The 22,766-nt window shown below is 38.6% G+C and overlaps 3 protein-coding genes across 3 annotated transcripts in view; 2 read left to right on the top strand and 1 right to left on the bottom strand.

Annotated features, from left to right (window-relative positions):
• LOC139692905 (probable G-protein coupled receptor Mth-like 3) overlaps positions 1 to 6,831 on the top strand; it is a 71,694-nt gene extending 64,863 nt beyond the window's left edge. The window contains exons 6-7 of the mRNA XM_071591222.1: positions 827 to 919; positions 1,750 to 6,831. Coding sequence (XP_071447323.1) covers positions 827 to 919; positions 1,750 to 1,990 — 334 coding nt within the window. The 3' untranslated portion in view covers positions 1,991 to 6,831. The remainder of the gene's footprint in view (positions 1 to 826; positions 920 to 1,749) is intronic.
• The window catches only part of LOC139692903 (RNA helicase aquarius), a 134,172-nt gene that overhangs the window by 104,883 nt on the left and 6,523 nt on the right, over positions 1 to 22,766 (bottom strand). The gene's annotated exons all lie outside the window — the stretch shown is intronic.
• Positions 13,429 to 21,025, top strand: mthl5 (G-protein coupled receptor Mth-like 5). The gene is made up of 5 exons (XM_071591221.1): positions 13,429 to 14,479; positions 18,257 to 18,335; positions 18,728 to 18,891; positions 19,761 to 19,896; positions 20,154 to 21,025. The coding sequence occupies exons 1-5, from the start codon at positions 13,621 to 13,623 to the stop codon at positions 20,428 to 20,430; spliced, it is 1,515 nt and encodes a 504-aa protein (XP_071447322.1). The 5' UTR covers positions 13,429 to 13,620; the 3' UTR covers positions 20,431 to 21,025.

Here is a 22,766-nt window from a genome sequence, read left to right as displayed (position 1 = left end):
CCAACGCTCTACCCACTGGACTGCCGCGACCCATATATATATATATATATATATATATATATATATATATATATATATATATACACATATAATGTATATGAAGTTAGCATTAGCGGACAAAGACAAAAACACAGGAACACAAAAAAGAAAAGAAACTCACTAGTTTTCGAATTTTCGGTGGTCCAAGCCACCTTTCTCAAGGAGGAGAAGGAAGGGCCTTTCTTCCTCATGAAGTTGGATTGACTGCCGCATTGGATCGCGTGCAGCATTGAGGAGCTATATTTGTAAATGCGTTGTAATTACAAACTGACTAGCGTATCAAAATTATTAGAATCAGCTAGGTTAGGGATTACTCACGGAGCAAAGATTATAATCGAGATTAAATATCTTGTGTAAATTGGAAGGAATTCTCTTCAACAATGATGTTGAAAATGTATCGTTACGATTATCGTTACTACGCTAGAAGAGATACCGTCAATAAAATTTTAAGTGCAGAACGGATAGATTAAAGATGCAATATTTCTCACGAATGATCAGGGATCATAAAAACGTCGTCCGACCATCCTAGGGAAGGAAAGTGTTTATGTCGAAAGTAGTCTGGTGTGTAATCAGCCCCCGGCAAACACCCTAGTGGGAGGGAGATACGAGAATTGTCGCTGTACCGTTTGATATCTTGTGCCCATCCAAAACGTACCTTAACCGGCAGATTACTGATACTACTAATAATATCCCATCCCTTTCCATCCAATCCTGTCAAGCCAGATTAATAATCTATACGCGTTGAATGGCAGCCTAAGGCTAATGACATATTATTTGATCTTTTCAGGTGCTTATTATACTTAAGTGTCTTCATGATCATGGGGATTCTGTGGATCTTCGAAGTTATTTCATTCCTGTGCAAAGGAATGGAAGACTGGTGGTGAGTAAAAGATTTGTAGCAATAGCTAAGACTAAAACTGAAAGCATAAGTATATTCTACTGTTTCAGACTTCAATTCGTGGAAGTATTTATAATCCATACTAAAAATACTTCGTACTTTTGTACACAAATCTGTGGTAAAGTACGAAATCTCTTTAGTATGGATGAAAGCATAAGCTTAGAAATTTCGCCGTTGAATACTTCGGCGATATCGAAAAATGCTAACAAATAACTCCGGGAATATATTCGACTTCTACATTCATAAAAAGAGACGTTTCAAGCGTGATATGGTGGATTATCATAGTTAATGCCATCTTATCATGGAAATAATGCAAATTTCCAATTATATTTTCTCATGCAGGGCGCGCTTCTTGGAACCCTAAGCTCCACACAGGCTTCGTGATTTTTCGGTCACCACCTCTTCCTGGGAAACCATATGGGAACCCTGGGAAACCCCCCACCCCGTTATTGCCCTGATAACGTGTACATTTCACACGCCATTGGGCTTAGTACTGGGTGACCTCTACCCTCGCCAGTAAAACCGACCTTTGTTTTAATAACTACGGTTTACTTCTCCTACTGATTCGATTTTATTGTCACATTGATTTCTTCATCTTTCAAGTGTTTCTTGATACTTTCATCTCTGCAGCTTCCGTCTGTCTTTGGCTATTATTTCCTGTTTATGATCCATCCGTTATCACTGGTCTTATTCTTACTTTTAATTCTGATGATGAGTAAATAGCTGGCCAAGTTCACATTCAGTCAGCCCAGTCCACCATCTTAGACGAAGGCTCTTTCAGACGTGTTTCCCTCTTCCTTGTCCCCCGACAGGCGCCTCACCGACATCCTCAACTGCCTTCAGGGAGTGTACATCTTCCTGATCGTGGTCTGCCGGAAGCGGGTGGTCATCGCGCTCTCGAAACGGCGCTGGGGTCACTCGTTGGTGTCCTCCTTATGTCCCGTGCGCTGCACCATGGGGCCGGACACCGAGCAGGAGGAGGCCATGCTGACCTCGCCCAGCGACGATGACACCTACGTGCCCATGGAGACGGCGGCAGGGGATCGCACTTGAACGACCATCGTACTCTAGGGGGAGGGGATATCGCACTGGGGGGGGACCCCCTAAACGAAATAGAACTCCTGTGTCATTCACCGCCTCTCTCCCCCTTCCCCTCCGCCAACGGACATCAAAGTGTAGAGACCATAAGAGATACAAGAGAGGCAACAACACAAGTCACGCGACATTGGTATGGCGGCATGCGCCGCGGATTAAAAAAAAAACTGCTGCTTCCGTGCTCTAAGTGTTTTCACGCCAAAAATAACGAATAACAATCAACTCGAAGAGTCGCGAAAATTAATAGATATTAATTACATCGAATTATTTCTGAAGAAATATTCTTGAAACTGGGAGAATCTATTATTACCCGTCAGTTAAATTTTATGATGCGCCCGGCGGTTACCTAATTTCTTTTGTTTCTTCTATCGACCGCTTCGGCGTTCTTATCGAGTGTGCGAATGTCGTCCAGTTCTCCATCCGCCCGAAATTCGTAATAATTAACATCGCGATCAAGGCGCCCTACCATCATGTGATAAAACTGAATTGAAATTGAGTCCAAAACATTGGAAGGAGAGATTGCTCTTTTCGACAGCGATCTCTTCAAATGACGTCATGTTTACTCCAGCTTTTCGTAGCTCGGTGGTCGAGGTGGTCAGTGGGGAGGAGTCGACGAGTATCTCGCGCCTTAGATCTCCTCATAAGAGTTCCCACATGCCCAAATAAACACGGGCCGTAAATTAGTGTCGCCGCGAGACATGCTTGCCCACTCTTTCGTATCAGGAAGTCGAGGTGGGGGAAGGACGCTTTTCAGTAAGGCCTTGAAATATTCGTTCCTCAACAATACTGAGATGGTAGTGGCGTTCAAGGAGTCGGCCATTTCCAATTCTCTCGCAAGCAATCGATTCATAAGAGGCCTAGAGACTTTATATGCATGTTTTCACTGTTGAGGCACGATAATTTCGAATCATTCATGAATATCTCCCCCCCCCCCCCGCCCTCCGGCATCTTCCTTACAAGATCCGGTTTCGTCTCAGTCAAGTGCGAGACACGAGGATCACGTCTTAATTTTTCTCATAGAAATATCTTTTTATAATTGTTTGAGAAGAAATCAGAAGATTTTTTAAATTCTGCCTTTATTTACAATTTCTTCTGTTATATTAAGCAATGTGCGTGTCTTACGTGCGAAATCATGGCATGGAATTCTGCTTCATGCAGGTTTCCTGCTATAATTTTTATATCATCATTATCATAGGTAGCCTATCTATAAAAAATATACGTTTTGGACGCTCATAAAACAATTATACAATGCAATGTACATTTCACAATTATCCATTATTTTTTTACGAGGAATGTCACGGTGACATTATGTTAATTCAATCTTCGATAATGTGTCCGTTTCCATTATCCCAGTAAATCTATGAAGATATTCGGTCGGGATTGGAATTAATAAATGTTTGCTTTCGTATGCTCGCCGGACACCCTTTTATAATAAGGGATATTTAAAATAATTGCAGTGATATCTCAAAATAAAGTACAATACAATATTTTTAACGAAACAATGTAGACATTTAAGAACGAGTGCCGAAAAAATGTCAAAACACTTCCTGATAATCATTAAGTTTCATTCAAAAAAACGTTTTCAAATAAGATATACGAGATCATTGATCGGAGAGGAAAGGTTAGGCCCGGAAAGAATAAGAAACAGCTTTAAAAAAACGGCTTTTTATTCAAATAAAAGAATTTTATGCCGTTAAAAAAACGAAAAGGACACACGATGACATCCCAAAACTTAACCCCGATCGGCGACTATTTCTACGTACAAAGAAATATTAAAAAAAAAAAAAACTTTCGAGGCAACTAATATGCGCATTTCACCAAACGATCAACTGAAGGGAAAGATGATTTTTGCTATTTGCGGTTGAAAAAATTCAAGGCTCTTTGGAGATTCACTTTGAACTTCGGGAAGCGGATTATTAAGTGTCTCATATTTGATGCAATCTTGAAATATCTTGAATTGATTATGTATCACTCCGCGTCGTATGCAAACAATACGAAGTCTGAAAGACAAAAACAGCGAGCCTGAATCGTCTGGACATTTGACTTTCAAAGAACACACGGTGGAAAGATCACCAATTCTCATCAGCTTCCTCGCCGCAATTGGATTTTATTAGCCGAATTAACTTCCGGGAATAGACTCGCTCTCTATAAATCCTTGGCAGTGCATATATTTCGAATAAATTTTCATCGAGACTTTCTTGATTCTTGGAGCAATTGGTTCATCTCACTAATCGAGGCTGGACGAGAAAGTCTCGTGGTGACATCAACGGCAAGAAACGTGTGGTGAGAAAGCTTCAAATGTGTCCAGAACGTTTTTGACCTTTTTTTTTCAATTTCGGCGAAAAATCGCAAATATATCGCTAGTGACCGTCGATGAGGAAAAAAACGGCAAATCAAAACGTCAATAAACGTGCCCTTCACAACCACGTCGCGCTTGTGTGTACATAAAATTATCATCGGTAATCTAACGGCTAAGGTTGATTTTGGATGGACACAAGTTACCAAACGATACAGTGACAATTCCCTTCTCTTTCATTAACAAAACAACCCAACATTACCATCCCAGACACCTTAAGACACCGTTTATGTTCGATTTGGAAATATTGCGCTTAAAAAAGGCTGCTCCGTCTGTAATAAAAACACAATTTCAGTGCTCAAATGTGAATGTGCACGATATTATATCAATTTGACCGTTGGGCCCAAACCCTATTATGAATGTTTGGCAGCATCTGTGTCGTCACTGAAAGGTGACTAAAATTTTTTTAATTACATTATTCATACGATGAAAAGTACTCTAATAAATATCAAGCCTTATACAATTTTGCACATATGCATTTCTTTACGTAAAGGTACTTCAATAATAATAATTATTATTATTTTTATCGGTAATCAACCAGTTAAAATAAGTTTTGGATGGACAAAAGCTACCAAAGGTACAGCGATAATTTCCTTGTCTCTCCTAGCAACACACAATTTAACATCCTACCCCACAACAAGTCCCTCTTCATCGCCGTATACTTTATTCCTCCCTTCATTCCGTCCATCTATGTCGACCCTACTGCTCGTCCCTTTCTCGCTTGCCTAACATTCTCCCCTCTATCACAGTCTTCAACAATCCCACTGCCTGTTAAAATGCTCTACATCCATTTTTCCTGCACTCTTAAGAGTTCTCCCAAAATTCCCCTCTCTTCCCCCACCATACTTACTCCCACACCCACTTATTCCTTCCCAAACGATTTAGTTTGTAAGACGAAACTGTCGTTCAAGAAGGGACCTTTCTTGGAAAAAATAAAGACAATATTGACGTGCTAAAAAGATTACAATAATTAAATTAAGCCAAATGGGTAGTTTTTAGACTAGTTCCGATAAGGAATTGGAACTCAAAAAAACGGTAAGGCGAATTCGCGACTGATACGATTCAACCAGAGGGCTCTCGTCAAGGTTTGTAACACGCATAAACCCATCGAACTAAATATCATTTCACCAAGTGCATATGCTAAAAATTCCTAACCTCCATGAATTTTCCCAGTTCGGCGAAATCCCGAGAGTTATCATTGGTTTCCCATGTCGCTGGACACCATGACCTTGAATTCACCATTTTGAACACTTCACCCGCAACTTGAGCCGTCAACCCCTGCCACACTTCCCTGATGGCGGAAAAATATAATCAATTGAGAAATATATTTCATAAATAAAATCTCTCACACGGTGCATTTGGGTGTCTAAGCTGCTGTGATTAGTTTAATATTATAACACGGCCATCAATTCATTTTGTAGGATTCAAGGTTAATATTTTTAAAAATTTTTATCCGTGGATGAAAACGATCCTTCCGTCAGGGATTTTCCAGGCCCGCCCCTCCTGTGATCTCAACGGTAAGTGAACGTCCAGCTTAACCAACGATGGGAATTCACGAATCAATCTCGGTGAGCTTCCTCGGACATAGCAGCGATACTAATTCGTCATCCACAATAGTCGTGATATCGATATACCCACTCCGATGCTCTGTCGCAGTTACAAACGAAAGGACTTAAGGATGAAATTAAGGTGAGCACCTAAAGTCGCGAAGGAAGAATTTGACCGGGGACATTCTCACTTGGGTCACCACGTGTGGAGAACACCTCAAGTGAAGAACGCCGTCCGTCGGATGGGGCGTCGAATTGTGTGACCCCTTGGAATCTATCGTTGAGATATTAGGATAATTCTGACTTCGGGTTTTCCTCTGCCCATTCTTCACAACTTTCCCTGAACATTCTAACACTTGCAAATTGTTCACCTACCCCTATTGTTGTCAATAACCTCAGCCGCGGGTATCAATGACCCCTCACCCTTACCCCTACTGTAACGAGGTGCGCTAGGTCGGAGGTCAAATGATCAGTACACCACTTTAATTGTGACTGGATCAACGACGGGTTTCACTGAACATTTCATAATCTTTCCCCGCTGTACGCATTTCTGACCAGCATCAGCAGAATATAGTACATACACACATCATTCCACGTTCACAGGTCACTTTCAGGGTTTTTTCCATCCTTCAAACCAAAACGGAATGGGATTCACGGAATGCAAAATGGCAGAGACATCAGTTACGGCAATGAAAAGAAGTTACAAACTCCTTTGTGACAATGGACCCATGTGTCTTACCCATTTATAGTTTAAATGATCAATTTAAAGAATTTTTGTCGGCGAGACGCGATTGTAAAGTGCCCACGAAACGCTTAATATGCCCTTAATACGAATGAATGAAGGCAATCAATTCAAATATACATGATGAAGAAAACTTCCAAGGCTTTTATTTAGCATTCACGAATGGTGCATTATATGTGTTCTATACTTAACTCACTAAAATAAATATGAGTATCGGGATGGTGCGGTGGCTTCCTGGTGTACTGGCTTCCAACCCAGTGGGCCCAGGTTTGACTCCTAGAGACTACAGATTTTTTCCTGTGGTGTCACGATTCCTACTTTTATGTGTTTTGTGGAGAGCACTTAGAGTAAGTACGCCGTCCGTCGGATGGGACGTTAAATTGTGTGACCCCTACGCAACTTTAGTTAAGAGTATGCTAATGTCGACGCAAGGTTTCTATCCGCCCTTCCTCCTTTCCCATACAGCCTTAATGGTGCAAATGACCTCAGCTTTCGGTCGCCTCCTCTAAATCTAATACTACTAAAATGTGTATGGTGACAACAGAGAGTATGAAGCAATTACTGACAAAATCAACAACTAAAATTCTGTTACATGATATAAATAAATAATAGACGTTTTTTTAAAGACATTGGACTAACTGATAAAAAAGAACTAGTATGTTTATAATTCGTAATGTAGAGTTATAACTTACACTTCAAAGTGAGCAATATTAATGAAATACAGTTTAATAACGAGTGTCATTATTCCTTCGAGCTACCAGCGCCAATATCGAATCTTGCAATTTTCCACTTAATGTGGATTTAACTTAACGACTAGTTTCGATGAAGTACATCAATTTCAATCGGACTCGTACATCGAAACTAGCCGAAAAAAAATCTTTATTAAGTTGAAAATTGAGAGAGTCTTGGTCTTTTTTAATGGAACAGTTCCACCACATCACACCTGAATCTGTAATTAATACATTAAGTTTTACTCGATTTACGTGTACTCGTGTAAGTACTGCAGACAACGAATGCCGTGGCTTATTAATGGTTAAATAATTGCACAACATATTCTACCTTTAGCGAAACATAAGGTCCTTTTTGCGTTTGCTACGACACTCGAAATGATCCCTGTAAAAAGGCTTGTTTTAATCATTTGGAAGATGATAATCGTAATTATTGAGCGATTTATTTTTTAACCGCAATTGAAAACCCCGAGTAAATTATCACAACGCCAATTATAATCCCAATCGGATTGACATGCATCTACGTCAAGGAAAGCTAAGACACTACGAAGTTGATTACGTAACTGATGGACCACTGCACTCACGAGAATACACATTGTCAACCTTCTTGCGGTTACATGAGCAGAATCGAAGAATAATCATTTAAGAACGAACGTCTCAGGTTTTTCTTCTGGTATACTGTATTATATGTACTTGCAGATAATATTTCACGGTAAACATGATAACTAAAATTGTTATTACATAGCTACTTGTAAAATTAAAAACCGTATTAAATTCAAAAGCTTTAGATCAAGCAGTTGCTGAGATATTGCAGAAGTCACTTCGGACGGAGAAGGAACTTTTACCACAGGTAAGTCATTTTGTTAAATTTCCGAATACAATTGCGTTCAGAGATGGCGACAAGAGTTAGTGGCGTTCAACGAGGACGCCAAAAAGATTTAAGAGCGTTCTCGAGACGACATGAAATGATCTTATCACCCGTTCACACAAATTATCCCAAAGCGAGAGACACTTTGAAGAACCCGAATACCAAATGCTGTAAATGCCATTGGTGATATTGTCTGCTGCCACATCATGCGGTGTTCCTGGAAACACGCTAACTCAAGCGAAAATTCTTTTAAAAGCCTTTAACCTTAAAACACTTTTGTCTCAGCATTTCCAAGTCAAAGACATCCATGGTGATCACCGACACTTATGGTCATTTGTCGTCATTAAGAAACTTAAGCGACCACAAAATGATTTTACTTTTACAACCTGTTAAAAAGAGGATGCTGTTTTCTCCAGAGATTGCGATATTTTTGCCATATTTCTATGCACTGTGTGTGTGTGTGTGTGCGTTCCATATGTAAGTTTTAATGAGCCTTTTCTCCACATCCCTAACGAATATTACAACACGCCAGACCAAAATCGTGCAATGCTTAACGAAGATGATAACAAGTATAAAAGAAGACCCTTCCGCGACTAATTTTCATGAATTAAAATAACGTATGAATGCTTAATATGGACAGACGTTTTAAACCAATGCTATTAAAACTAGACTGGCTATTTTGCACCCACTCCGAATAACGGTGCTATCAATATCCGTTCGTCAGATGTTGCCTCCCCTACCACCGCCGCCACAAATGCATGCCCTGTTTCACTCCTCCGATAAACCACAGTAATTAGCCCGAAAGTTGGGTCGACAGGTGAGGGTAGAGAGCTCGCCTCATACTCTACAATACTGTAATATTGTAAGTGAAATTCACACATCGACAGGATAAGGGGGGCCAGTTCCATTCCACCTATGGTTTCCCAGTAAGATCTGGTACTCGAAAAATCACACAGCTTGGCTAAATCTGACGATGCATGGAGAGGTGTGCCCTGGAATCGAACCCGGGACCTCCGCTTAGTAGTCTAAAACACTATACATACTGAGCTACCATGTCACTCTGATTACACACACAGAAATGCATAAAAATCTGCAGGGAAGAACGAACAATGCAGCATGAGTCATACGACTGCGAGAAATATCGCGAAAGTAACTTTTAACGAAGTCATCCGCTAATGTTCATTGAATTGCAGCATTTACAAAGTGCAAAAATCATTCACCTCACTCCTATTACATTTGTTTGCAAAATGCACAATCTTCCAATACAACGCTCGTTCGACACTTGGCAATTCGAATTTAACTTTAAAAAGTACGTAGTGATGAATTTTTGGAATGGGCACGAAAGCCTTAGGAATACCGAAAAAGTAATTATAACCTCAATTAAATACTTAGCCGTTACTTTCATTCACGACCTCTCTTGGATGAAACATGGGGGAGGGATACAGGTATGTGGACAATCTAACAAAAAATTAGAATTTATTAAAAGAGTATTGGGGGAATGACGAGTAGGCTAAAGAACAATGCTATCTTTCGCTATTTATGACTCATTTGGAATACTACCTTGATCAAAAAGTTCCCGGAATAACCACCGTGTGGCGCTCCCATCGTTCCGATTTGAGTTCTGTTTTTTTTTGTTAAATTGGTACATCTGTTGTTGATATTCCCTTTAAATCTTAGTGTCATAACTTGACATTTGCAAAAGTTACGGTCGGTTTTCGGTATGTCCATCAGTGCTTCCTGCGATTTTTCCATTACTTCCTCTCGGCTGCTAAAACGCGTTCCCCGTAATGGTTTTTTAACTCGATTGAACAGAAAGAAGTCACAGGGAGCCAAATCAGGTGAATTCGGTGGCTGTTGGATGGTATTTGTTGCATTTTTCGTCAAAAAATTACGAATAATGATAGCACTGTGCGACGGTGCGTTATCATGGTGCAAAATCCACGAGTTTTCTGCCCACATTTCTGGTCTCTTTCGGCGAATTGCTTCACGCAAACGTCTCATAACGCCCAAATAATACTCTTTGTTTACTGTCTGGCCTTCTGGCAAAAATTCATGATGCACTACACCGTTGTAATCCATGAAAACCGTCAGCATTGCCTTCTTTTTTGACTGAAAACGACGTGGTTTTTTTGGTCTCGGCTCATTTGGTGAACGCCATTCACTTGCCTGATGTCTGGATTGCGTGTCGTACTCATAAACCCACGTCTCGTCTCCAGTAATGATCCTTTTGATGAATGTGGGATCGGATTCAGCCTCGCAAATCATGTCTTTTGCGACGTCAACACGGTCTATTTTTTGCATGAAATTGAGGTCTTTTGGAACCAACTTTGCTGCTACACGACGGAAACCCAAATCATTAACCACAATGTCTTGGGCGGATCCATAGGCAATGTTCAAGTCCTCCGCTATTTCTCTGATGGTTAATTTGCGGTTATTGACCAACATTTCTTTTACTTTATCAATTTTTTCACCGACTTTCGATGTCGATGGTCTGCCACTGCGTTCATCATCTTCGATTGACTCACGACCACTTCTGAACCGCTCGTGCCACTGGTAAACGACCGTTTTTTTTAGAGAATCGTTGCCGAAACACTTTTCCAACATTTCCAACGTCCGTGCGCCACTAAATCCGTTTTTTACGCAAAATTTAATACAAGTTCGTTGTTGCAAATTTAAATCCATTTCTGAAATTGTAAAAAATCGCCAACACACACAGAGATAGATGTACTCTTGGCTACGTAACTTTTGCAAATGTCAAGTTATGACACTAAGATTTAAAGGGAATATCAACAACAGATGTACCAATTTAACAAAAAAAACAGAACTCAAATCGGAACGATGGGAGCGCCACACGGCGGTTATTCCGGGAACTTTTTGTTCAAGGTAGTATGATTCTTGTATGCAAAAGGATTGTCGGCTGCTGAAATTCATCGGGAGTTATGCCCAGTTTATGGACCTACAGTTATGAGTTAAGGAAAGGTTAAACCATGGTGCCGTGACTTTAAAAATGGACGAACAAATGTCCATGACGAAGAGCGAAGTGGCAGGCCCAGTATTCTGACCGATGAAATTGTTTCGCAGGTGGAACAAAAACTGCGATGTGATCGTCGATTGGCGATGAATGGCCTGGCTGAACAATTTCCTCAACTTGGACGTTCTACTGTCTACAATATTGTCACGGAAAACCTCGGATACCACAAATTGTGTCCAAGGTGGGTACCCAAACACTGCTGCCAAAACCAATAAGAAAACTCAAGATTTTCGTTGGGAACTCTTTGACCACCCACCGTGCAGTCCTGACCTTGCACCTAGCGACTACTTCCTCTTCTTGCACTTGAAACAGCGGCTCGGTGGACCACGTTTCGAAACCGAAGAGGAACTCAAGAACGGCGTTGTCAATATGTTCAACTCAGGCGGCGAGCTTCACGGTGGTTATTCCGGGAACTTTTTGATCAAGGTAGTATGCTCCTTGTACATGGGATCATCATTAAGTTTGTTTGATTGCCGAATTGGATAGCGTGCAGCGTAGTGGAGTTCGATTTGTAAATCGTTGTAATGATAAACTCGGTAGCGTTTCCGAAATATTAAAGTAGCTAGTCGGGGAATCACTCACGGAGCGGAGGTAAAATTGCACATTAAATCTTTTGCATAAATTGGGTGTGTCTTATGCGATGATGTTGAAAATGTAATATTAGACCCATCGTACTACGGAAGGAGAGATCATGTCAATATAATTAGAGAGACTAAGTGTAGAACGGATGGATTTAAGATGACATTATTCCCACGAACGATTAAGGATCGGAATTTAGCTGTCTGCCGCGCTTGATGGGAAAGGCATTTTTTGTCAAAGGTTAATACAACTGCGGTAACCACTCCCTGCCACACACCATAGCGGAGGCTTTACGCGTATACGCGGAGGCTTTATACGTATGTATATCATAGGAGTCGCGGAGCCTTAGTAAGACAATGGTAAGTATTCCTTACATCACTAATCTTAAAGCAATGCAAACTAATGGTGGAAAAGACAGTTTAAGTTAAACTAACTCGGCGAATTATTATCATAGGTTTTCTACTGATTAAGGTAGGCTTTGAATGGATGCAGACTATATAATCGTACGACGGCAAGGTATTTTGCCTCTTCTAACAAAACACAGCCTGAATTCCGACATTACAATAAACACTAGTGGCATATAGTACACAAAGAGCGCCCGGATAATTAAATTCAAGGGAAGCACACCGCTGGTAAACAAGTACCATCTTTCGAATGAGAAAAAGTGACCGTTTGCTTATTGTCCTCTAAACGACGGCTCACGTTACCGCAGAACTTATTGTTAGCGATAGTTATGGGTTGTTTGCGCAACGCAGATTGGCGCAATTCAGCGCGAATAAGTGCAGGCAATTGGCATCCGGTTCCTAAATGATTTAAATGGCACAGAAATTCATCAGGCAATCAAATAGTCAATACATTACAGCACGCGCCACTACTAAACTAAACATTACCCATTTCCTGCCCGTAGATGATCACTTTGACCAGACGTATGAATCGCTGCTTGGGTCTGGGAAGAATATTTTGTTTCAAAAATACAGCACGGCCAATTAAAAACATCCAAATATTTTAACGACGCGTGGCAATTTATCCGGATTCTTGAAAACAATGTCAACTGCTACAGAATACTAACTCTTCACAAAAAAATGTCGGTCGATAACTGCTGAGTAATCATTATTAAACTAAGCGTAGAATTAATTAGGTTTTCCAGCAGAGCACTAACAATGATCACGATATTAAAATTAGCGTAAAGTATGAGTACAACACCAACAATGATGTTCATATATAAAAGACGATGTTTTCTTTAGGGAATGGATGACTGAGAAGGGCACGCGGTTATTCGTGCATTTATACATGATCCCTAATACCAATTACAAAAACAAAACAAGTTTCCGTCGCCGAATCTCTAATAGGATTATGCGGAAACCCCTTAGTCCTTCCCCCCCCCCCCCCCCCCAACACAAACCACCCAGTTCCGCGGTCAACCGCCAGATGGCAGTAGGTTACAGGCAGCATGGGGCAAGAAAAAAAAGATACACTAGCGCCCTCGGCGCAGCATTGAGAAAAAACCCACACACACACAACCATTTTCATCGGCGTCCGCAGGCGACCTCCGCACATGAGTGACGCAGATCCGTTGCGAGGGCGGCGTGTTTCTATACTTTCCCATTCGTAATGCACTTCCACGAATCATCACACCCTCCGACGAGACGGTGAGCAGAGAGAGAGCGAGCTGTCTGGGCAGTGCGACGGTGACGGGCGCGTGGCTGATTGAATGAATGGGAAGACGGAAGGATCGTTATGGCAAGGAGTACGGGGGCGTTAGCACTGGCAGCCGTTGTGACAATGGCGTTGCTGCCAGCTTCGATTCCTATGACCGACGAAGGCGGGGGGGTGGGATCTTCACCGGAAGCCATTATACAGCACGAAAAGGAGGCCGTTCAAATTCCAGTGGTGGTCCATAAGTGCTGTGGCGCGGACGAATTATTAGTGGCCCAACCCAAGGCGCCAGCGAGATGCATGGACGCCGACAACGACACGGCGCCTTGGGAACCAGTGTTCACGAGTGAGAAGGGCGAGGCAAATGTCCCGGCTAAGGGTGGTGCAAGGATCGAGGTGATATACGGCATGATCAAGTGTGGGGCACATCCCCCTTGGCCGGTATACCAATACGCCGGTTCCCAAGACGAGTTGGCCCTCCTCCCTGACGGTCGCCTGAGACACTTCACTCTCCCCCCTCACGTTCACGAAAATCACGACATATGGGACGACTACGACGAGGAGGACAAACCTCCGAAGAGGTTCTACGATTTCGAGCCCGGGACGTATTGCATGGACAAAGTGAGGCAGACGACCGGAAACGAGGTGTTGTTTGCAGCTTTATGCGCACCGGATGGGGACCAGGAAGGGGGATGGGGGGCCGTCGGGAGGTGGGGTAGCGCGGACTTCGTCCTGAGGATGGTGGTGGACCCGATGCTGCATGCCTTAGCTATAGCCTGTCTGCTTGTGGTTGCAGTCGCGCATTTCGTTATGCCGCAGTTGCGAGACCTCGCCGGTAACATCATCTCGTCGATAAGCGTATCCTTGATCGTCGCTTATGCCGCAAACTGCGTGAAGATATTCCAAGGATTTGCACAGCATGTCAGCTTTCTGGCAGCCGGTGAGTTAGCGCTGAAGGGTTCGCGTCGGATAGTGAATACGGAAGCGGAGAGTTCAATGGGAGGACAAGACCACGATACGGGAGGATAACGTTAACGGGCGAAGCAAGCACTCTTAATTGTAATGTTTATATTGATAATCGGCGTGGGTCTCGCCGCTTTTATGTCTTCCCTAGTCGACTACAAAGACAAAAACGTGCATTTTCGTAATTAATATTTTCCTTCGCAAGAGACCTAAGTACAATTACCTTAAGTTTAATGTTCAGAGTTGATAAAATTTTGAAATACTTTCGATTTCTTCCTAATGTGGTTCGTCAGTGGGTTGTTAAGGTAAACAGTAACAAACGCAAATCATAAAGACGCAAAAGTAAAATGCGATACATACATATAAACTGGTCATCGAAGAACATATTTACTCGACGCCTAGACGAAACAAACAGCTAACAAGCGCTATATTGAATTTACGGAAAAACAAAGTTTACTTATTTAGTGTAGAGCTTATTATCTATGTATGATAGTTCAGCGTGTGTTTTATCAATGAACTCATTTTATAATAATCTGAGAATAACGGAATTACAAGATATACCCTACTTTTTCTGTCACACGTACATATATTTTAAGTTTGAATCATCATCTTACCGAAGCACAATGTTTTTGGGAAAGTTTTTCATTATCTAAACATTTTTGAATTAATGAAAATCACTCATATGAAATCGAATAATAAAGTAGCTGATGATTAAGTAACTAATGTCACCAAAAAAAAGGCAACTTAACCAAGGAAAAACATCCAACTAAGGCTATTAAGATTTTCTGATCAGTTCCTTTGAATATCCTCTCATTTGTAAAACCATGCTTCTATGATCTGTATTATCCAGATATAAAAAAAACTGATTTTTTTATGCCATACAAAATAATACCATCAAGTTTTAAATTTGTGAGTGATAAATTGTTCTCTAGCTTGTGCAATAAATAATTTCCGCTATTGGTCAGGTTGTAGCCATTATCAGACAAACCATCCAAGGATTAATTTTATGTTGAAAGTGAATACATCAAAGTAAAGTGTGAACAAATGAAATGGGGAGCAAATGACTATGTGACTACTGCTTTTGTGCCCATGGCTGATAAGAGTCATAAGTTGTATTTTCATCTCCAATTTTTGTGTTTAATAGCAAATTTAATAGCAAATAGCAATGGTTGCAAACCTTTGTGTGGATCAACTATTTCTGATTTCCCCATACATCTCCAATTCTTGCATATATTATTCTATATAATACATTGACTTTACTTCCCATCGCTCATATTGAATAAATTAGGCAATTCCCTAAATTTCTTCATCTAATGACCACTTTTTCAAGGATAAAGCCTGCATATCACATCTGCCACATCCACTCCAACTGAGAGTAGCAAGGAGTATTCACAATCTTATCTGCATGTTTTATTGACTTATTTTTTCAATTATTCTTAAACATATACCTTTATGTAATGATTCTCACGACATGCATCATGTTATGTTCAATTCAATGCATCATGTTGTTATGGCATTCTCCCTTACGCTTACTGAGCACCAAAATATTTTCTTTATTTATATTTTTAATCTCATACCAAATTTTACCAATATTATCCAAAACATTATTCTCATGAATTATTGCATTCAAGGGACCTTACCTTATTTTTTTAAATAAGGTAAGGTCCCTAAAGGTTAAATAAGAATGATTGGTTATTGCTTAAAATTGTGTGGCTTCGTAGTTTTGTACCATATTAATTATGCATTCAATTCCTTCAAGACACTTACTATAAAGAAGTGAGAGTCACAACAATTTATAGAAATCCCAAGGCAGATTATTGTTTAATTCAAAAGAGAAGGGAGATGTTTAAAAAGAAAGTTAGGCTTTACGGTTAAAACTTAGTAAAGTGGCTCAAACTTTTTTAGTAAATTAGTACATATTGGCTAAGCCAGGAGCTGAAAAATCCTCTTTTTTCAAACACCTGGTAGGAACTAAGGTAATTGATTAGGGTTTTTCAAAATTGATGAAAAGGATTTTATGATAATTTTCCAAATAATACTAACAAATTGTAGAACATTTTTGATCACCTACACACACACGCACTATATGATGTGATTAAATTTTAATCATCAGAGCGTCATTTCAATGAGAATCAAATTGTTTTTCTCAGCAAGCACTTGTTCCTTTCCAAAGTATTTTCCTTGTCCTTTAGTGGTCTAATATTATTAGTCCTTTCTATTTTGCTCTATCTCTCTCCCTTTTTTCCCCAAGGATCTGTCAATTTCACGAATGAATATATCTAAAATCATCATCACTAGCTTACATTCCTAGCTAATCTAGAGATTCTCTTCTTGTCAATCCCCCTTCCCTATTATATTGCTTAAAATGTAGTTAAAAGAGGACAATGCCCTTTAACCATTGAAGTCCATTGGTTGTGACACACTGATGTGTCATAGTTGAGTTATTCCATTTAGATAAAGCCTGATTCGATAGATTTCATTATATTTTTATGCTGATGGTGGTAGCAAAATGAGAAATTTTCAGTATGCACCTAATACATATATATACACACACACACAGGTTCTAAAATAAAAAATAGACTTTCAGGTGGTTATGGAAAATTTTAGTGGGAGTTTCAGTAAGGGTTTAGGTAATTGGATATATATTGATAAAAACTGTGTATTTTGCATTTGCATATAATGACTCATGATACCACAGCAGTGTAGGGTAAGGGGAATATTTAAATTATTTTGTTCTTAGAATACATTTTACAATCAGCTAAGTCTTTTGCATTTTAAAATGCTGTAAGCAATGTTTCCCAATATTCCTATTACCAATTAGCTTCGGCATTGGGATTCCTTGCTTTAGTTCATCTAACAGTTTTCCTTACTTAAACTTCCTCCTCTACCATAAATGCAATACCTGGAATAATGGCTATTCATTTAGAGGAAAATTTTAATCTTGAAGAGTGGTTGGTTCGCTGTGCATAGGAGTATTGTCAGCTTGCATTAAGATAAAAATAGTTTTCATTTAATTCTTAATGAAGCTGAATTGACACAGATGATTCTTAACACATTAATAATCAAGATTTAATCTTATAAAGCATAGTTAGCAATACAGACTTAAATGCAAGTGAACCCTTTGATACGACTTAAATACATGCCCAGTTTAAAAACACTAACTGCTTGTAGGGAAACCTCAAATATTCACAGGGTTGAAAATATTTTCTTTAAGTTGGCTATGACCTCTGGGTCACTCATTCTAGATATTGTGAAATTTTCAATAGATCATCTCTGAAGTATGTTTTGTCAATGGATTAAAAACTTTTGTCAAATGCTTCACAAGCAAGTTTTTACAATGAACAGAAGGTAAACAATTCAAAAGAAAAATTAGTCCAAACTTAGTTGTACTTGTAAATTGTATTAGATCGTTTGGATACTTGTTACAATTAATATTTAAAACTAAGCAATGCATATTCCTTCCATAGAAGCAAATAATGCAAGAGCATTTCGTTTCATTTAACAATACGCAATCACTTTCTAAGTTATGGGAGCCACTGGTTTGGATGGCAGCCTATTATCATTAGTGTAAGTATTACATGAATCATTGATCATGTAATGCACTCAATGTAATGTTATAATTTGGGTAGCACTGGAGTATGTTTGGTTAATGCAAAAACTCACAGCATGATCAGTACAAACACGCAGTATGATAAATAATTAACCCAAGTAACGTACAATATTCAGTCATATTATTTTATCTTTTTTTTTCCAGATATCCTTCTCTATGGAGCACTTACAACAGCATTTTTTTGGCTGAACGTGATGGGATATTATGTCTGGAAGACGTTTAGGTAAAGTGAATAACTTTTGAATCTATTGTGTGAAGATTCAGGAGTTGCATGGAGTGGAACTGGCAATTAAAGATAGATCACATCATTGCAATTTCACACTTGATAATAAATTAATCGCCATCTAAGTATCGATGCCACTAAATCGTATTTTAAATTAAAATTGAAATCTAGATAACAACAAATTAATTTTTAACTATCAATCAAATGATAAATTCTGTGGAAAAGTACTTCATTTATTTCATTTGATACCTATACAAAACTTCCTCTAAGTGAAGCCAGACCCTGTCAGTTTCACGCAATTATTTGGTCATTCATTATGAACATTTTGAGTGCAAAGAACTTATAGTGAATCTAATATGGCAACTCCCTAATATTATGTCTGTCAATTACAGATCTCGCAATGTTTACATTAGAATCACTGATGGGCGAAAGTATTGCTATTATTCCTTGTACGTGATTCTATGCACAGCAGTATTTACAAGTTTGGCAGCTTTTTCTCACTTCTTCCTCGATACCAAACCAGGAAGCCAGCGGCCCACAACTTCATCTGAGCTGGGTATGTATGTTTTCATACTGACTTGAACAAAAAAATAAAATAAGGCTCCATGGATGCCGAATAGTCCGTGAACAAAGATAAAAGAGTTCATCACAAGTGTGGGAAAAAATTGAAGGAGGGCATATTGTACTCACTGGATAAGGTACAGAGGTAGTGTGACAGAAGAGTTAAAAAATACTGGGCTGTGAATCTTTACAAATTAGGAGAAAAAAACACTAGTCTGTTAAATGTTCCACATACATGTCCTCAAAGCTTGGAGAGGACTAAGGAAAACCTAACTTATTGGAAGAAATTACTATTAGTACTTGGTGAAATGCTGGGTGCAAAGGATTAGTATTAAAAATTTTATTTCTCATCAGAAAATTAATGTCTACCCACAGAACTATTGGAGCCCTTCCCAAACAATAAAATACAGTTTTTCATTCATTCTTTTTTGCTCACTGACTGCAAAATTTCATGCTAAATGGTATCTTCCACCCAAAATTGAAATTTTACGAAAAATGCAAGAAGTCTTCTCTGGGAAATATATAGTTTAGTACTTTAAGTCAATAGCATAAACCCACCAACATTTATAGTTTCCTCATTCTCAAGGTTAGAATTTGTTTTGTGAACATGTTATTACATCCAACATTCACATGCAACCTTATTTGCATTGTCAAAACATATCCTTTAATTTTAACCTGACTATCTAGTCTGAAAAATAATATAGAAAAAAAATTATTTTTTCTCAATGCAAAAAGTAAACTCAAGCGTCATGACTGCTCTATTTGTTTGGAAGGGTTTTCCAAACTAGGCTTCTGGTACTGATTTTTCAATTCAAAACGTGTCATATGTTTCTAAATATGAAATAATCTAATTTTATTCCTCAGGTTGGCTTGGTAGAGCAATATTTTCAACAGCCATTGCCTTCACAATCCTAGTCAACATTTATTTCTTCATCACAACAAGACAAACCATCCATAAGATGTCTAGCTATGGCCGCATACACCAAAAGATGAAATTCAGGTTAGAATACATCATTAGATCATCTACTATGCAAATAAATTGTTTATTATCTCACTAGTATTTAGTTGTACAATTTACTTTTTTTAATGTTCTACATAGACTGACGGGAGTTCTACTGGCTCACTTGTTTAAGCTTAAAATATATTAATGATATACTATTCCAATTATTTACATAGACAGATAAATGTGCATGGTTTAATTTTAGATGCTCTTACGCTCAAACTCTGGCCTAATATGGACTTTAATTTTCATTCCAGTTTTAAGATGTTCATCAAATTGTTCCTTGTCATGGTGGTCACTTGGATGTTTTTGCTGTTGTCGTGGTTTCGTTATGATGCCCTGCAGTACATATACATAGCCATAAATGGCATTCAGTGCCCTTTGATTTTATACATTTGTATTTGCCAAAGGAGAGTGCTCTTTCTCATCAAGAAATATTGCTGTTTCACGGGATGTTTATGTCCCTGTTGCCGCCCAGATGACATCCCAGGCTCAAGCGAATGGGGTGAAGAAATGGCCAGTATGAATGCTTAGGGAACGTGCACCCAAATACTCTCGACTGTCGCATTTTATTTTTAAAAATACTCCCACTAGTTTTAATGATGAATGAGACCAATGAATGAATATATTTTTGAAACTATTTTATGAATTTTATAGAATGAAAGTTTTCCATTCACCAGCTCTAAAAAGTTGTTACACGAGAAGAAAAAATTATGCATGCATTCTATAGATACATATTATGTTATAAAAAAATTTGTAGAGTGATTAAGACTTCCTACTATATTCTTGTGTGCAAACTGTTAGCGAAGATATGTTTTATAAATGTATTAATTTAATGACAGTAATTTATATGTATTTATAAAAAAAATGAAGATTTATGATTACTGTTGTTTAAAAAAATAATTTTTAATGAGAACTTCGACATTATTATATAACACTATGTAAGAGATTCAAAGAGTAATGATGTACTCATTTTTAATAAGAATGCACTTTGATTAAAAAGACTTCCTACTTTTATAGTGTCCCTATGAACATAAATTGACTGCCAACTGGGGACATGTTGTGATACTCCTCTCTCTCCACAAGGTGGAGTTTGCATTTGGCATACAATAAAGACATTATGTGCTAATAGAAGCCCAATTTTCATTTTTTTACTCCTACAAAGACTGTACTGGTTCTCTTAATTTTAAAAATTGTACAAAACCATAATGAAATAGGAAAATCAGCAGGATTATAAAGTAAACTACTAAAATAATTTCTCTCAATGTGGTGTCAACTACACAAAATGATCACGTAATGTGTGACTAACTACACCCCTGCCTTAGTGGTTCAATTTCCATGACCACTATTGTGGGAAGAGTAATCTACATTTATTCTTTTTCATTACTCCCAGCATTATAATTTGAGAGGTAATTTTTTTTCCAGGGAACAAGTCCTGGAGATATATTCAACTATGTGCATAGTTCCATATCTATTCCTCTGCCTGAATAGAATATAATTTATTATTCATCAGTTTTATCGCCACCGCATAATGCCTAAATATGCACCAATCTTTTGACTAAGTTTACGTGAAAGGAAGTCCCATAAAAAAATGTTACATCATTACGACCAATATGTCAAATAAAAATTTATTAATTTTCTAAGTGCTTGCAATGATCCTATGAGGATACCAACCCGGCTCTTTCTCAGTGAAGAAACAATTTGAATTTCATTTCCATCAGTCAGTAAATTGTGATAACTCCTTAGGGATCTACTTGATACTAAGGTTCTAATGAAAAACTAAACATGCAACCACCATATGAAAATATTCTGATATTTCAGTAATAATTAAAAATGTATAAAACTTCAAAACAATTAAACCAAAATGCTGGATTTGAATTCTTTAGTTTACAGGCCAACACAAAATAATGCTTTCTTAAAGGTGGAATGAGGATGAATCAATGACCCCAGTCATTTCATTTTGAATGCAGACTAACATTTTCAACATGATCTTGCTTTAAAATGCCTAGAGTTGTCCAAAACTCCCTCCAGAGAGACAAGGGGAAAAGAAGGTAAGATGAAAACCATCGCACTTATTTTATCAGTTACTGAAGAAAGTATAGCCAAGAAAAAACACTGTAACTGCATAAAAAAGAGGGTTAAAATTTTTGATATAAAATCCAAACCTCATTTTTATAAAGAAATGCAAAATATATACCAAAATAAGACTGGTTTCCTTCCCGTGAGGATCACAAAGTGAGAATTTCAGTTTGTCTACCTGATATACGTTTGTCAATTACTTGTAAAATACAAACGTGCCTACAAAACAAACAGTACATTCTGTGCAATGCTACAACCGAACTGTACAAAATAATTAAATGCTCCTCTAATATGGATACAAAAACCAATTTCTGTAAACGGAAATGTCTACAAATCACTGACATTCCTGAGGTCTAACCAAGTATTCAGTTGAGTCTTGAGACTAAATGCAAATCATAATTGAAAAAAACCTAAGGTTCATTTGGCAAAGAAGTTGTCCTTTGCAATATCTTCACAAAGATAGAGGAAGCCACCTGGCTTTCGATGCTTAACATCATCTTCAGGGACCTGAAGATGATGTTGAACGTCGAAACCCAGGGTGCATCATAATAAATTTTCAGTGGAATCACAAAGTTACCATTTTTTTCATTTCCAACATGAATCGATTCCATAAAGTTGCACCGGAAACCATCAATGGCCTTTTCTAGTCCAACACTTCAGACAAATTCCTAACATTGCATCACTGGTGGTCCAATTAGAATAAACGTTCTTTCATCAAGACATAGCCTTATATTTCAAGCCTCTTATCTTAATAACACATGTTATAATGTTAGTACATTCAACTAGGTTGA

Source organism: Hetaerina americana, unplaced genomic scaffold (genome assembly GCF_022747635.1).
Source record: "Hetaerina americana unplaced genomic scaffold, ioHetAmer1.1.p SCAF_44, whole genome shotgun sequence".
In the NCBI taxonomy this organism is placed as follows: Eukaryota; Metazoa; Arthropoda; class Insecta; order Odonata; family Calopterygidae; genus Hetaerina; species Hetaerina americana.
This window is presented reverse-complemented; position numbering and strand designations above follow the sequence as displayed.

Bases quoted from the DNA above. Each gene is read 5' to 3' on its own strand.
- mthl5 (XM_071591221.1), top strand. From the start codon at position 13,621: ATGGCAAGGAGTACGGGGGCGTTAGCACTGGCAGCCGTTGTGACAATG. The intron at 14,480-18,256 runs GTGAGTTAGCGC...TTTTTTTTCCAG, and splicing joins TGTCAGCTTTCTGGCAGCCG to ATATCCTTCTCTATGGAGCA. The intron at 18,336-18,727 runs GTAAAGTGAATA...TGTCAATTACAG, and splicing joins TATGTCTGGAAGACGTTTAG to ATCTCGCAATGTTTACATTA.